We start from the raw sequence: 16,543 nt of genomic DNA, 5'->3' as shown, positions 1-16,543 counted from the left end.
CAATAGGCCCTCAGAGTTATATTTCATATTTCTAGTTTCAGATACAAGAGTGGTACATTTATACAAATAGGATGATCATACTCAGTAGATTATAAGCTTTGTAATGATACCTTACAAGAGACCTTTTGCATGAAGCACATTCCAGTTGCATTATATTCACTCATTAGCGTATTTTTATAAAACCATATAGACTGCAACGTCACACTCCACTCCTAATTCCTTGTTCCAGTCCAACTCTCCGCTCCTCAGACATCTCACCTCAGTCTCCTTGTTCAGCCCATCCTAGCCTCCCCCTATGAGCACACTCTGAGTTCCAGTTTTCCCCCTGACTCCCGGTCTTTCCCACACCCAGTCCCAGTATCCTTGTCCAGCAAATCCCAGTTTTCCCATTCCTGGCTCCTCCTCCAATCTGCTCCTCCCATCCCCTCCCTGTCTCCTTGTCCCAGTCTCTCTGCCTGTGAGGATAGCACATGATGTGCAGTCTGAGTAATATTAGGAACTGGGAGGGGATAGAGGACAGAATCTTTGGACATTTTAATTGATAAGCTCCCGGAAGTCTCTACTGAGCATGTGCAAGCAGTGATTTTTCCCCCCCTCTTCCAAGGGCTTATAACTGGGACAAATTTGGGTGGATTTTTCACATGGATAGCAAAAGGCTCATCTCTGACACAAAGGCCACCCCCTCCTTCTAGATTTCAAGTCCTTGCTTCAAAGCATGGGGATGCTAGATCATTTTTAAGTAAAAGTTGCAATAATTTTTTAACATGGACAAAACATTTTTTCGTAGCCTTATTTTTGGAAATGGCTGAATCATTTTGGCTGAAATTTTCCAACAACATTAAACCTGAGGCAGATACAAGGCATGCAGAATTTCAGTCCAAATGGTTATAGTTTGGCAAAGTTCTAAAGCAATTGAAAACAGCTCTTCTAAAGGGACATGTTGAGGGGAGCCTTAATAGGCGGTGTGTGCTACATAGGGTGACCAGATCACCCAGGTCAAATATCGGGGGGCGGGGCGGGGGCAGAGGGGGAAAAAATGGCGGCAGAGCAAAAAAAAAAAATCCCCCACCCCCGATTCCTCCTCCCTCCGCAAGCGCTGGAGGGAGGCCCGGGAGACTCAGGGGAGCACGGGGCCGGGGTGAGTGTGAGTCCAGCCTGGCCCCGAGCAGGCAGGACTCAGGCGAGGTATCTGGAGGGAGAGTACGGGGTGGCCTGCGGGGCCAGGCAGCAGCTGTTCTCCCCACCTGGGCAGCAGGACTTGGGAGCAGCCGCTGCTGCAGCTCCCACTGCCGCGGGGGGAGGAAGCGGCCGCTGGCCAAGCTCGGCAGCTGCGGCTCTGGCGCCCACGAACCCCCCGAGCCCGGGCCTCCTGTGGGGACCCAGCACGCACGCTGTGCATACCCAGCCCCTGGCCACTCGCGTCTGGGCTGGCTGCCCAGCTGGTGCAATCCTGCGGGCGGCCTCGGAGTGGGGGCAGCAGGCCCCAGCCCCCCGCATCCCGCTCAGGTCCTGCAGGGGAACGAACGGGACTGGGCTGCCGATGCCTCCGCCACGGGATTGCACCAGCTGGGCAACCAGCCCAGACGCGACTGGCCAGGGGCTGAGCGCAGTGTGCGCGCTGCCCCGCAGCAGGCCCGGGCTCAGGGGGTTCGGGCCCGGGCACCAAAGCCGCAGCCGCCGAGCGCCATGTGCTTGGCCACTTCCTCCCCCTGCAGCAGTGGGAGCTGCAGCAACGGCTGCTCCCGAGTTCCCTGCCCAGGTGGGGAGAACAGCCGCCACCTAGCCCCACGGGCCGCCCCCCTAATCTCCCTCCAGGTACCGCGCCCGAGTCCTGCCTGCTCGGGGCCAGGCCAGACTCACACTCACCCCGGCCCCGCACTCCCCTGAGTCTCCTGGGCATGGCATGCTTGGAAAGAGGCGGGGATTTGGGGAGGGAGACAATGGGGCAGTGAGGGGGCGGGGATGGGGGCGAGGATTTGGGGAAGGATCCAATGGGGAAAGGATGGGGCGGAGTCGGGGCAGGGGAGGGCGTGAGCCCTTCGGGCTCCGGAGCCTTTGCTTGTTTGTCCAGTGTCCCGACCTAACATTGGTCGGGACGCGGGACAAACAAGCAAATATCGGGACAGTCCCGATAAAATCGGGACGTCTGGTCACCCTAGTGCTACAAGCCCCGCATGCAATGTAAGAGGCTTGTTTTAAGTACAGGAGCAGAAGAGAGCTTTGTTTTCACGAGTTGTCCTTACTCCTAAAAGCAGATCCATTTGTTTCAATGGGACTAATCATATGGCTAAAGGTTTGCAGGCTGAAGCCCCAGATAACCAGCCAAGAGCTTGGACACTTATACCCAGGCTATCCACAATTATGAACCTTCTGGTGTTTGCCAATACTGGAGGCAAAGTAAGTGTGTTGCCAAGTTTGTCTCCACCTCAGTTTTCTCAGACTTGAGAACTGCAATTCCTGAGTGTGTCTCCCTGGGGGTTTTACCTATTGGTAGCGTATTGCATTGACCTCCTGCCATTAGACCAGAGAACTGTTGTCATTGTGGTTTTGAAAACCTAATCACTTGTTCTTAAGAGAGCATAACTAGCAGCTTGCTTGGTAAACACTGAAGATAGTGCTTAATAGTTTGATAATCCCAGTACAGAAAGGAAAATGACATGTTTGAGCTTCCTTACTCATCTACACAAACTAGCAGTGGGTCTCCTTGGAGCCATTAATTGTGCATAGTGAGCAAGCCTTTTAAAATAATTTAAAATACTCAATTATATTCCAATTTCAGATATGTGCAGAGGGCCCCACTAACATCAGTGGGGAGCTCTATGTGTGTATCTGAAGTTGGATGATGGTCCATTGTGGTCAGATTGTATGCTGTAAAACAGTATGTTCAGAAGATGAGCTGGGCACCTTCTAGCAAAATTATCTGCTTTCTAGCTAGGATTTTTTTCTTTGGCCCAAATTGTTGTGCTTAAATATGCAGAGCAGTTATTTTATCATATTAAGGTTTTGGGGGGAAATTCCAGAAAAATGGTTATTAAAAACATAGGGTCAGATTCTGTTCCATCTCTATAGATGTAAATCCAGATTAACTTTATTACTCCTGAGGGAATTCTGTGCCAAATATTATATGCACAATATTTTAATATTCTGCAAATTTTATTTGTCAATAAGTGGGGCTCCAGCATGGCAGTGGGGAGCACAGGCCACTGGCTGCATGGAGGTGGGAGATCACCCTGAAGCCCTGACCTCCCCCGGTACTGGGACTCTGCAGTGAGGCTGCACCTGACCTGACACAGTGTAGGAGCTGGGCCTGCCCCAGAGACACCCCGGGGCTCTCCCCCTTTGTGCCAGGTGCACCAGGTGTGGGTGGGCAGGCTCAGCCGAGCAGAATCCAAGTGTGGAGGGGCTCAGTGTGGGGGGAGCCAGGTGTGGGGGGAGAGGTTTCTGTGTGGGGCAGTCTGGGTGCAGGCAGCTCAGAGGAAGATTTGGATGCACAGGGGTTTGGGGGTTCCAAGTGCAGGGGCAATGGAACTCTGCAGGGGATCCAGTGAAGGTGGTTGGGGTTCAGCAGGAGGGGTCTGGGTATGGCACGATGGGACTCGGCGGGGGGTGGGTCTGGATGTGGAGGGGCTCACTGGGGAGGGGCCCAGGTGTAGGGGGTAGGGCTTGTCAGGTTGAGGATTTGATGGGCCTGATTATTGGGTGAGCCCCTGCTGCTGCCAAGGGGACACCACATGCTGGGCTTCCACTCCCCCGTGATTCCCCTATCCCCTTTTCTTCTCCATCCCCTCCCCTCACTCCCACATTCCCCTCTCCCTACCCTATTCCATCCCTCTTTCCTCATTTCCCCCAGCGCCCCCCTCCTTACCCAGCCCCACTGCAGACACTCACTGTTGCACAGAAAACAGGAATGCTCCCAGCACACAGAAGGGGAGCACAAGACCCAAGAGGCGGCATTCAGCTGCAGTGTCAGCAGAGCTCAGAGACAGCCTCCTTCAGGTGGGCAGCTCTGCGCTTGCAGAATCGGGGGAGGGGCGATGGCAGTGCATGTAACCCCGTGTGTCATGCCCCCCCGCCCCCCCATGCCTCACCGCTGTTTGGGGGGAAGCAAACCCCCCCCAACATCACAGGAATTGGGGGGGCTGTTTTCTGTGGGTGCACAGTCACACAGAATCCCCCCAGAAGTACTTTATTAAAGCCTGTGGAGGTACCCCAGACCTACACCAATGTAATTGAGAACAGAATTTGGATGATGATGTGGGTTTGGTTGGTTGGTTTTGTTTTGACATCCCTTCCTACTGGGCATGTTCTTCATCAGAGATCTCAGTGTCTTCAGCTCTGTTCCCTCATCAAGGAGTGCTTGCTATCTCCTCTCTGCTCTTAACAGTCTGACAAAAACTAAATAGGCCTTCAATTATGTCTGCATAACTGCATTATGTCCTGAGTGATATCTCTGCATTCCCATCAGTAGTTTTGCACAGGTATAACTGATGGGAACTTAGGCCACGTCTATACTTACCCGCCGGGTCGACGCGGCAAGTTCGACTTCTCGGAGTTCGAACTATCGTGTCTGATCTAGACGCGATAGTTCGAACTCCGGAAGCGCCGCGGTCGACTCCGGTACTCCACCGCGGCAGGAGGAGTTGCCGGAGTCGACCTTGGAGCCGCGGAGTTCGCTTCCGCGGCGTCTGGACGGTAAGTCATTCGAACTAGGGTAGTTCGAATTCAGCTACGTTATTCACGTAGCTGAATTCGCGTACCCTAGTTCGAACTGGGGCTGTGTGTAGACCAGGGCTTAGTAAACAATTCTGAGATAATGTAAAATAAGGATTGGAATCCAACTTGCTGTCTCATAGCTATGCTGGTTCTGGAGGGCTAACAGAAGTGGAAAGCAATATAAACTTACGGGGCTAGATCCTCAGCTGATGTAAATTGGCATATTATAGCTTCATTGACTTCAGTGGAAGTACGGTTTAAGCCAGTTCAGAACTGGACTCATTATCATTATAGAGAGAAGCTCTGATTTAGAGTAGAGGCAGGGGGCAGGTCTGTGGAGTGAGAACATGCCAGTTTTACAACCTCAGAGTATAAACATATGTTAAAGACTAGGACTGTCCTATTCATGTGAAGTATTATCTGAACATATGGAAATGTTGATCTGGATTTTTTTGTCTTTGTTTCTTTGCAGGGACGTATAGCCTGTGCCAATGTCCTAAGTGACCTTTATGCTATGGGGGTCACAGAATGTGACAACATGTTGATGCTCCTTGGGATCAGTAATAAAATGACAGATAGGGTAAGGTCCATGATGATTACTGTGAAACAAATGAACCCAAACCTCCCACAGTGTGTTACCCTAACTGATCATTTAGCTTTGCAGTACACATGTTAATGTTTTTTTCCTCAAAGTGTTGGGCCTTTTAAAAAAGGGACTCGGTGGGTGGTCTCATAGGATGCTACACCTAAGAATCAGTCACTTGCATATTGATAGGATTTCTGTGTTTGCTTGCCGACAGGCTGGTCCTGAACAGCTCTTCTCTGGCTGCGCTTTTTCTGCCAGTACTTTAGTTGTCTTCTCCCAAATGGTGTCCCTGTTCCTGCTCAGCCCTCCACAGTAGGGGCCTGAGACAGCTCTTGAATACCATGTTGATAGGTGTGGTATAAGAACTTGTATAGGTTCTCCCTGGGGTCTTTTGTACCAGCTGATATAATGCTTCCTTTGAAGCACTACTGATCGGGTGCCAAAGAAAGTGAGGTGGATTTTTGGAAAACACCAGCACCTGTGGCAGATGGCAGAGCAGAAAAAGAGCTGCTCTCTTGAAGGAAGAAATGACCTGGGACCCTGTGGGTTGCTCAGCTGGGTGGGATAGTGGGAAACAGAGAATAGAGAGCAATCTCTTTTTCAGGGGCCATGGGCCAAATTCAACTATCCCCTATGGCACTAACATCCTGTGGGCTGCCCCAGATTAAACAGCAGGATGTTGTTCTGAATTTTCAGAATTTTCTGTGGTCCATAAGGAGCAGAGACTTGGATCTATGCGATCCTTGGTTCATGTCCCAGCTTTTTTAGCTCCTGTGTGACCTTTTGGGGATGTTCCTTCAACATTTTACAAGGAGCTGTGAAACCATGACAGTACTGTATGGAATGTCAGTTGCTGGAGGCTAACTGTTTTTAGGGCTTGATCCAGCTTCTGCTGAGTGAGAATCTTGCCCTGGACTTCAGTGGGAGCTGGATTGAGTTTCTAATACCCTGATCCAGTTGTGAAATGAGTAGACACTGCTTATATGAAACTCTGACCTCTGTACTTTGATCTGTAGGAAAGGGACAAAGTGATGCCTCTAATTATCCAGGGTTTCAAAGATGCAGCAGAAGAGGCAGGAACATCTGTGACTGGTGGCCAAACAGTGTTAAATCCTTGGATTGTTTTAGGAGGAGTGGCCACTACAGTCTGTCAGCCTAATGAATTTATAATGTAAGTTAAATCACTGAACAAAATCGCATGGTGCCATATCAAAGGGTTAAATAAAGGTGTATCTTCCTTTTTAATACTGTATCATGTTCTTTATTTTAATTTCTCCTGATGAATAAAGATGTATTTTCTCAGCATTTGGGTACCCTTGTGATGGATACCTTAGAGATATCTGGATTGCTGCCAACATCTTTCTTGCACTGGTTTGCTTTTTCAAAAATGTACAGTATCAGAAATGAAACATTGTGCTCATATATGCTCCTTCAAGAGGCGGATTTAAGTTTTGGAACCTTTAGATCTGAATGATAGTTGGGGATGGATAGCCTGGCTTCTAAAAACTGGTTAGGATGCTCTTTTTTTTTTTTTTTTTTAATGGTATCTGAAGTACCATATTAATGATAGTTAAGAACACAAGAAATGACACACCACTGCTGTGCTTACAGCTTTCAGGCTATTTTACCTCGTATTCAATGTTAGCCAATGTTGAATGCTATGGAGGAAGGCATCAACCCTTCCCTGTGTGGAGTATTATACCATAAGAAGGAATTTCCCCCTGGCCACAGCTGGTGATTCATGTTATCAGTCCTCATAATTCAAGGCAAACTTGTCCTTTGTTTCTTCTGTCCTAATGTACCCAACAACTTAATAGAAAAATGCATGATCTTATGCAACTGAAGGCACTGTCCTTAATATGAAGATCTTATCTCCTTTTAAATACATTCATAAGCTCTCTGCCTCAATAATATCCTGTAACAATGAAATCCACAGGGTAATTATATAGGGTTTTTCTAAGTTGTACATGTCTTTTAAGTGCAATGGAATGTATGGTATTGTGGAAATATTTCCAACCTAATACTCCTATTCAAGTGTACATTTCACTTCGTAATTAATATGGGAACACTTTGTTTGCAGGCCAGACAATGCAGTGCCAGGAGATGTGCTTGTGTTGACTAAACCCTTGGGAACGCAAGTGGCTGTAGCTGTCCACCAATGGCTAGATATTGTGAGTAAACTGCTTAGCATGGGGTGAAGGGTCTGTGATATTGCGTGAAGGGACACGACATTTTGAAACGGGAATGCTCACTAGTTTAAGTAGTATTTAAGAGGATTGCTGTCTTATCCCTTTCCCCACACCCTGTGTCTGCCTTTTGTGTTTAGATTACAAGTTCTTCCAGGGAGGGGCTGTCTGCTACTCTTTGTTCAGTGCCTAGCATAAGGGGGTCCATTTTTTTTGTTGGTCCTTAGGCACTACTGTACTAAACAAGATTATTAACAACAAAAAAATGGATCTGGACGCCTGTCAATGAACAAAGCAAGGACTTGACATCCTGGGTGAAATACTGGCCCCATTGACTTCAGTAGGGCCAGGATTTCACCCAGTGTTCATGGACTTTCTGTATATGGGTACATGGAAATAGCTCTACAGTCCATCTCTTACACTTGGAGTTTAAGAAAATATCTATAGTTGCACTATGTACATGGAAATATTTCAATGTGTTACTTAAGGCAAACGTATAGCTGCTGAGCTGAAAAGTGATTGTAAAATTGGCATCTGTTTGTGATTTGGCTCTCACTGTACGTCTTCAGAATTACCACTGCTTAGTTTGCATTTTAAAAAGATGTGTTATTACTGTTCTGGGGACTGCAGAGCCAATAGACTGGCAGAAGAGTGAGCCGATATCTAATTTGCCTGGAGTGTCAGCCACTAAATTGCTAGATGAATTCTAATTCCAGAATCTCTGTTGTTAGCAAAAGGGGGGAGGGAAACTTGCTTGATTTCCTCCCCTCCCTCCTCCCCATGGAGCCTAGGTTGAGTCTGAAGAATGGGCAGCTAGAAAAAACACTTTTTTTCTCTTTAACTTTGTAAAAGAAGATCTAAGGTCTGATCTTGCAATCTGCAGAGTCCCACCCGTGCCAATTAGATCTCAGGATGCGGGGCCTGAGAGAAAATACCTAATGTGAAAGTTATTGGTGGGAAATAAACATGAAACAGAAGATGACCTTTTTATGGTCTCTTTTCTGACCACAATCTCACTTATTGACATGTTTCACTGACATACAGACTCACAAATGAAGGCTATTCTGAAGTGCCACATATTTCAAGTACTTCTAATTTTTCTTGACTGTCAACCAAAGCACTTTTCTGCTGTGAAAAACAGAGGCAGAAAGGAAATCAATGTATATCTTTAATTGTGAGCAAAAGAAAAATTCTGTTGAGGTTGCACCACCATTTTTGTTTTCTTTTTTTAAAAAGAAGAGAAAACAGAGATTACCCATCATATTTATCTATATATAAAGCTTCTAAAGGGGTATTACTTTATATTATATAAATAGATTCTTTGTACCAGAAAATGCTTTGAAGAGAGACTGCATGGTACAGCAACTTTTGTACAGGGAAGAAAGGAAAGCTTGAATATGAGCTTGATTACAGAGCAAAAAGTGAGCTAAAACATTAAATGTGGAAAAGAAGTAATGGAAGGCTCTTGCAGACTATAGCTATAGGGATAATAAAGTGGAAGGATGCTGTATTAGGAAATATGAGTGGGCTTTGTGTCATTCATAGGCAAAAATGAAAAGGAAGATTTTAGTGAGAGTTGAAGATAGGAAATGATGCAGGGAAGATCTGCAGCTCACATCTTCCTCCTTCAGTTGTGTAGTCGCAGGGAGTGGAGCAAAGATTGAAGAGCATGGAGTGGGATTGCTCTGACTTGCAGATATCTAAGATGGGTCAGTATCTGATTGGGAGAATTTACAAATGAAACTGTGTGCTACAGAAAGGGGTGATGATGATAATATTGGTAGGTGGAATTCTCTTGAGTCATTACCAAACCAGTGCTCCAGCCTGATGGTAGAGGTAACTGTGCTACTGAAAGTACTCTCCTTCAGATATTGGTTAATACCAATGTCCACTAGTGATTATTAATGATTGTATAGATCTTCTTATAAGAGTGTTAATCGCAGTGTCCTGACCAGATTCCAGCTTGGATAATTATATTTTCATCTATTCCAATTCTCTCCCTTGGTTTTTCATTGCATACGTTTTTCACTTCCAATCTTTGTAGTGTTGCTCTGAACTGTTTGAAACAAATCAACTGTTAATCTAGATGTAGCATTATTTCCAGTAATGAATTAAGTTATCTCTGTTTATTGAGTATCCTTCCACGAAAAGTTTTGGGATTATTTGGGATGAAAGGCACTATATAAATACAAGTTGTTAGCACATGATGTTAGAAAGGGATGGAATGTGGAGTAAATCTGTGAAAACGTTTGGAAAAAGGAAGGTAACTTTTTAAAATGGAGGTGAACCTTACAGGATGATATGATCCCAGCTTGCTTAGTGAGAGCATGCTCTCCCCTACAGTGCTCAGAACTGAGGGAACAAGGAAAGATCATTTGAAACTCTTGCTCTCAGTCCTGAAGGTTGAACTCTTGGGTACTGGTGGCCCAGGCTTCTTGGTGGAGAGTTCCCAGCTGTGCAATTATTCCCTTTCTTTGTCCAAAAGTGCCTTGGTTTGCTAGATGTTGGGGCATGTTGTAAGGTGCATCTCTTTTAATCCTGCATGCGTTCTGTCAGAGGGAGGTATTTAGAGGATAGATTACCCTACTGCATCTGCCCACAGAGGGCAGTGTAAAATGTGTACAGCACTTAAATGTTGTATCTAATAAATCTTTAAATACAATGCCCTATGAACTGCAATATCTAGGCACAACAGAGTGATCAAATATAAATGGAGAAACTTGTTTTATATTTCTGCAAACGTAAAGACATAGTAGTAAAATATCATTGACTTTAAAATGTTAGCCCTTTAAAAATTAAACTAAACATTCAAGAAGTGGAAGTACATCCTGGATTAAAGTTGCATAAATTTGAATGCATTTTAAAACACATATCCACACAACTAAGAAAATAAACTAACTAAATCATGTCTCTCCTCCCACCAAATAGCCAGAAAAATGGAATAAAATAAAGCTAGTGGTAACTCAAGAAGATGTGGAGTTAGCATACCAGGAGGCAATGATGAACATGGCAAGGCTCAACAGAACAGGTATGAAGAATGAGAATGCCCTAGAGGTCTGGAGGTTTTGGGGTTTGCTTTCCACGTTTAATTTCTGCTGTCTGCTGTGGGGAAATAAGCTACAACAGCACAGCCTCTCATCTTTAATCTGTTCAATGTTCATGAAGCAAGATTAAAAAGACCCCTGTTAATTATATAGCAAAGGCACAAATGGTGCTTGAGATAAATGTTTTCTGGGTGAGTGAAGTAAATAACATGCGAGTTAGAGCAGCAGTTCTCAATTGGGGTTCTGTGGTCCTGTTGGGGGCTCTGAGCTGTTTCAGGGGGTCCAAGCTCCAGCGCTTCCCGCAGGGCTAAAGCCCAGAGGTGCTGGGATGAATCCTGGAGCCCTGGTGATCCTCTCTCCCCCCCCCCCCCCCCACCGCAGGGCTGAAGCCCCAAGCCCATGGGCGAAGTTGGAGGAGCACGAGGGGTGTTGCTCCCCCAAACTGCAGTCCCTTATGCAGAGTGGGGCAGTCCTGGGGTCAGCTCCACCCCCCCACCTCCTCCTGTCCCCCAGACCCCTAAGGGTCTGCCCCATGGCCAGAGTGGAGGCTGGAAGCTGGAACCGAGCAATGCAGGGCAACTGCTGCTCTGGCTGGAGTCATGGAGTGGGCAGCCGCGGTGTTCCCCCATCTTCTGCTGCTGGTATCTGGGATTGCAGCTGCTCCTCTGCTCCCAGCCCAATTTGACTGTTCACGCAGCCAGTAAGAGCTGCCGAGGCAGAGGTACCTGGCTCCGGGGCTGGCAGAGCTCTCGGGGAGCAGCGAATGCAGGGGGGGCCCTCTTGGCACACAGCCCTTAACTACCCTTCTCCCTGCACCCTCAGCTACCCCCTTGCCCACATACAGCCCCTAGCTACCAACAGCCCTCATTGCACACAGCCCCTAGCTACCCCCTGCCTGCACCCTGAGCTGTTTTCAAACTTTTTGAGCTAGCATTCCCCCCTCCGAGTCCCCGAGTTTATAATTTTTGATTGTGTCCCATCCCCTCTCTCCCCCCACCCAGACAGGCTGGGGGTGGAGGTGGCACTCTCTTCCCCGAGCCCTGCCAGGCACCGCTGGTCCAAGCCCCACCAGGCCTTGCTCCTGCAATATGGAAGTCAAATTATACTTCTACACAAGGAGCCCTCCCCTCCTCCATCCCCCCCCCATCTGTCTGTCTCTTCCGCTCCCCCTATCACCACCATCACCACCGGCTGGACCCTGGAATTTTTATAGAACATTGGGGTGGCCTCAGAAAGAAAAAGATTGAGAACCTCTGAGTTAGAGAATATTTTAAAGGGAAATTGGGGTCTGTGCTGCTGCTGGTTTGTTTGTTTTTTTCCCCTCTGTGATGCCTAATGAAGCCCTGAAAGTAGGGGTGGTCAAAACTTTAAATTTAATTTTCACAAAAACTTTTCAAATAAATGATATTTTTCATTTATTTTTAATTCAAAATTTTGTTTCAGGATCTTCTTCCCTCGTGCCAACCTCTCTCCCCCTTCTCATTTTCTTGCTTCCCCGTCCCCTCCCCCTCCCTTTTTCCAGCTGGAAAAAGTGATGGGTCAATTCTTTCCTTTAGTGTTTGGGGCTTTTTTTTGCTTTTTACCATAGAAACAGCAAGCGGCGTGTCCCTATTTTTTGTTGGACATCTTTTTGGAGGGGGATAGAACTGAATATGGGAGTTTTTTAAGCTTTAGTTGAGGATGCTGGAATGCTTAAAAATCTCTTCTCTCACTTTCTCAGATTTTACTTCCCTGGTACTTGCCCTCCCATTCCAGGAAAAAATAGACTAGATGACCTGGATTTCTAATGTAAAAAACCCCTCTCAAACCTTGTTCATGCATCAGAAAGTGCTTAAAAAGGGCAAAACATTTTTCTCGCTCCCCTTTGTAGGTCACCTTCAACAGCATTTAAATGCTCTTAACTAAAGCTATTGTCCTGCACGTGGGAGTTCCTTTCTACAGGCCAGGAGCTTGGCAATTACAAATGCCCAAGGATTCCGTGAATGCCTAGGTGGGGAGGCTGGAACATTATGGAGTTGGCTCTGCTTGTCTGTCTCTACTGTCTGACCTGTACATGCTCTCTTCTCTAAGCCCTCGGAATGCAACGTGCAGGCCTCCTGTTAAAAGTTCTGAAGTAAATTTTGAAACCAACCAACCAATTCAATCTGAATCTCAACTTTACAGCTAATGGGCCAAGCCAAAACCCGGGGCACTCAACACCCTTCATCCCCAAACGTTGGGGAAACTTGGATCTGGTACCATTAGCACATTTTATATAACATGCTCATAAATATCATGTAATTAAAAATTATATTTTGCTGTATTTAATTACACTGAAAAAAACACTGTCAAATCAAATATTTAAAGGGAATCTGCTCAGTACCTGTGAATTTCTGTTGTCCCTATGTTTTAATTGACTTTTCCACTGAAAGATTTGAAGCTTGATGGTTTCTGTTAGAGCAGGGAGGTTAGATATTTATTTTAAAGATCTGTAACAGCATTTTAATTGTCTCTGTCATACTCTATAAATGTTACTTTCCCTGTTTATTTTTTCTTGTCAAGCTGCTGGACTCATGCACACTTTCAATGCACACGCAGCTACAGATATCACAGGATTTGGAATCCTGGGGCATGCACAGAACCTAGCCAAACAACAGCGAAATGAGGTGTCCTTCGTTATCCATAACCTTCCTGTCCTAGCCAAGATGGCTGCAGTTAGCAAAGCATGTGGCAATATGTTTGGCCTCATGCATGGGACCTGTCCTGAGACATCAGGTGAGTGACTTATTTTTTCCCTTCAGAATTTCACATTATTCCAAAGGTGTAGCTACAGACACCATGTGTTAAGTTCTAAATGGTGTTACCAGGCTAGTAAGAGTGTTAGCCATATAGCTGCTCACAATTAACTTTTTCAGCCTGTGAACAAACCACCAAGCTATTTTGAATGTGCCTCTCTCCTCCCTTATGAAGTACTGTATTTTTAAAACCTCTTGTGGGGAATATCTGAAACATTTAGTATTTACAATTAGTGATTGGTTCTGAATTTCTTCAAATTCTTATTTCTTTTAACATATTAATTACAGATCAGTGAATATTTGAATATGTACATAGCTAGCACTGCATTTTCTCAAAAGTAACACTGCCTGCAATGCTATTGTCCATCAAATATGTATTTTGTATTTTTCTTTTATAAATCTGTGTATTAATTTTAGTACTGGATTGCCAACCCCAGAGACTGAAGCCGTCACTCTATCTAGCACAAGCATCAACAGTGCAGGTTTCTCCCCCACTGTCCTGTGACTGTGTCGCAAACCTGACCTGGAGATACTATTGCTAGTATTGAGGAAGGAATTCAGTCTCTAAGACCCATTCAATACTTAGTCTCTCTAGAGACTGTCAAGTAAGATGCGGATTGTAGTGATGATTTTGTCATATTTGCATTCATCTATTAGAAATTAAGCTGATAAAACCAAATTCATTTCACATAAGCCTCTAAACAGCCATCAGGTGGCAACAACTGTTCGTCACTACCTCCTAGAGGTGCATTTGAACTGGAGACCAGGAGGTAAACAGCTCCGTATCTTGTTAATTCCCTGGCCATACAGCCTCTCAGAATAAGAGCTCTGTTCTTCTCCTTGAAGTTTCTCTCGCTACCTCATTTTTCCTCTTGGTCTCCCCTTGTTTCTTTACTCACACTCTTCACTTTTTGTTTCCTCTCCTCTTCAACCTCTGCATCTCTTGTCTTTCTCTCCTCTCTTCAAAAGTATTATTCAAGTTCTCTGCAGAAAGAGGGCCCCTGAAAGCAAAACGTAGTCTGAAGATCTGGAAAGAGGTATCGCAATGAGAGCTATAAACTTTCCCCTAGTGAATATGCAACTTACTGTAATATGGTCAATTGTTCTTTAGCCATAATTGATTAATGAGAAGCTCTGTTCTGGGGAGACTTTATGGCTCAGATGCTTAGGATGTGGAATATGGTCCCTTCCAAGAGTTCAGACCCAGTCAGTACAGATGAAAAATATTATGTGGTGGCTGTCTGGGGACTTACATGAATGTGTTTGCTAGTCAGTCCCATTCTTGGTGGACAGATATCTGCATAACAAACACCACCTCAAGTGGGACTAATTGCCACCTTAGTTAGCAGTTGCAGAGAGGCCAAACACTGCCTGGGAATGGAGACTGAACTACCTTACTCTTTGAGGCACTTCCCTCATGAGTGAGAGGCTGTAGTATAGCACTGGACAGAAACTTGCACTGGTATATCCTGGCCCTTGTGCTATCCCTGCTCTGTGAATAGAGCACTTCAGTCTCAGGGCTGTCCATCCCACACCTTGGGCCAGCACTGTCTTTTCCTAGAAAAGATGAAACTCTGGAAAACAAATTAGATGATTCATAAGGAAGGTGTGTCTTTTAAACTCTGTGAATTCCTTTCAATTGGCTTCTCCACAATTATTTACAATCAGTGTAGATGTGGATGGATGTTGCTTGAATACCTCTCGCCAGTTTTACAGATATTTATGGACTTGGATTTGACAGGTGTTACAGAACATGTGACTTGGATTTTATGGATATTTATAGCATATCCTGTATTTACTTATAGGATAATTGGAGCAGTTACCCATTGTTTTCTTAAATTTCCTGAAATATTACATCTGTAGCTTCATATTTTGCAAACAGATTTTTGTAGCAGAGTACAGCAAATGATGGAAAGCACTCCTAACTGTTGTTTCTTGAGTATCCACCAATACCAGTGTCAGGGTGACAAGACTTTAATAACAAATAGTAGACTCTACATTAGGAGTTAGTGATGTATACCTGGCCAGCACATGGGGTCGTGGTGTTCAGATGAGAACTGTTTTCAGTGGAAACTTGCAAATAGCCTCAACTCATGACATCTCTATTTCTAAAGATCATAAGGCAGATTTATCATTGGCATACGATAGCAGGATAGGCGACTAACAGGAGGGGCTGAGTGGGAAAATTGATGAGCGCAGGTTACTTCCTTGCACCTTTATTAATCATTTGTCCTGCTATACTTCCCACCACTCCTCCCTTTTGTCTAATTGGTTTGCAAGTTGTTCACTGAATGCCAAATGCAAGTTATGTTGTTTTATTATTTAAACTTATTCTCTGACCCATTTGCATCACCAGTGAAGTCACTGTTGAATCTGAACCAGAGACTTCCATGGGAATAGCACTTGCTTCCCCCAGGGGCTAATTTGGCCCATTATGTTTGGAGTAGTTTGCACATTTTTTTTTTTTTTTGCCTTTCTGCTTTTGTTGCTTTTGATTAAAGATTGGCACAGGGGAGTGAATATCTTCAAATGCCTGGGAGATGTAGGTGTTTTCATGCATAGCAGACATAGTGAGTCCACATAGCACCTAGAAACAATGTTTATATATATTACTTTTTAATTACCATTACTGTTGAAAAACTGTTTCTTCTGCAGCCTTAAATTAAAGATCGTTTCTGTTTCATGTAATTTCTTTCTCTTCTTGCCCATATGGGAAGAGCATGTTGTACATGAAGATGCTCAGTATGCACAAAAAAAATCTAAAGTCTATGGCATGCTAGTAGCCTGCAGCAATACCCCTGTAAGCTGTGATCTATACGATTTTACAAGATGAGTAGGATTGGCACACTTTTACAAGAGCTCAAAGAAACTCCTGTGTACTGCTGGAATTTTTGTGGGTGACTCAGTAGATGGTGCTCTTCTCCCAGAGTCTCTTCTAAATCAGTGACCTGCTATGATGATAGTGGGCACTGTGCTGCTGGATGTGCCATCCTAGATTAGATGCAAGACCCAAAGTCTTTACTATTTCTGGTCACTTAAGATACTGTGGCACTTCTCATAAGAGTAAGAGTGCCCTGGCTAAATTCTTCAGGGACTATCCATTTTCTGTACCAGACAGTTGTGTGAGATTGCTATGTATTGAATGTGGTAGTTGTTTTAACATATCAGTTCCTATATGTCTCTTTCCTACCATCAGGGTGCTGTGAGGTTTGCTTAGTAAAATCAACTTATTTACAGATT

The 16,543-nt window shown here is 45.1% G+C and overlaps 1 protein-coding gene across 3 annotated transcripts in view; it reads left to right on the top strand.

Annotated features, from left to right (window-relative positions):
- The window catches only part of SEPHS1 (selenophosphate synthetase 1), a 28,105-nt gene that overhangs the window by 9,117 nt on the left and 2,445 nt on the right, over window positions 1–16,543 (top strand). For 2 of the 3 annotated variants that reach the window (XM_045029134.1, XM_045029118.1), the window contains exons 4-8: window positions 5,186–5,293; window positions 6,316–6,470; window positions 7,380–7,470; window positions 10,414–10,513; window positions 13,071–13,283. In XM_045029134.1, coding sequence (XP_044885069.1) covers window positions 5,186–5,293; window positions 6,316–6,470; window positions 7,380–7,470; window positions 10,414–10,513; window positions 13,071–13,283 — 667 coding nt within the window. The remainder of the gene's footprint in view (window positions 1–5,185; window positions 5,294–6,315; window positions 6,471–7,379; window positions 7,471–10,413; window positions 10,514–13,070; window positions 13,284–16,543) is intronic. The other variant, XM_045029125.1, reaches the window with a different exon arrangement.

The sequence above is a fragment of the Mauremys mutica genome, chromosome 1 (assembly GCF_020497125.1).
Source record: "Mauremys mutica isolate MM-2020 ecotype Southern chromosome 1, ASM2049712v1, whole genome shotgun sequence".
Lineage (NCBI taxonomy): Eukaryota > Metazoa > Chordata > Testudines > Geoemydidae > Mauremys > Mauremys mutica.
This window is presented reverse-complemented; position numbering and strand designations above follow the sequence as displayed.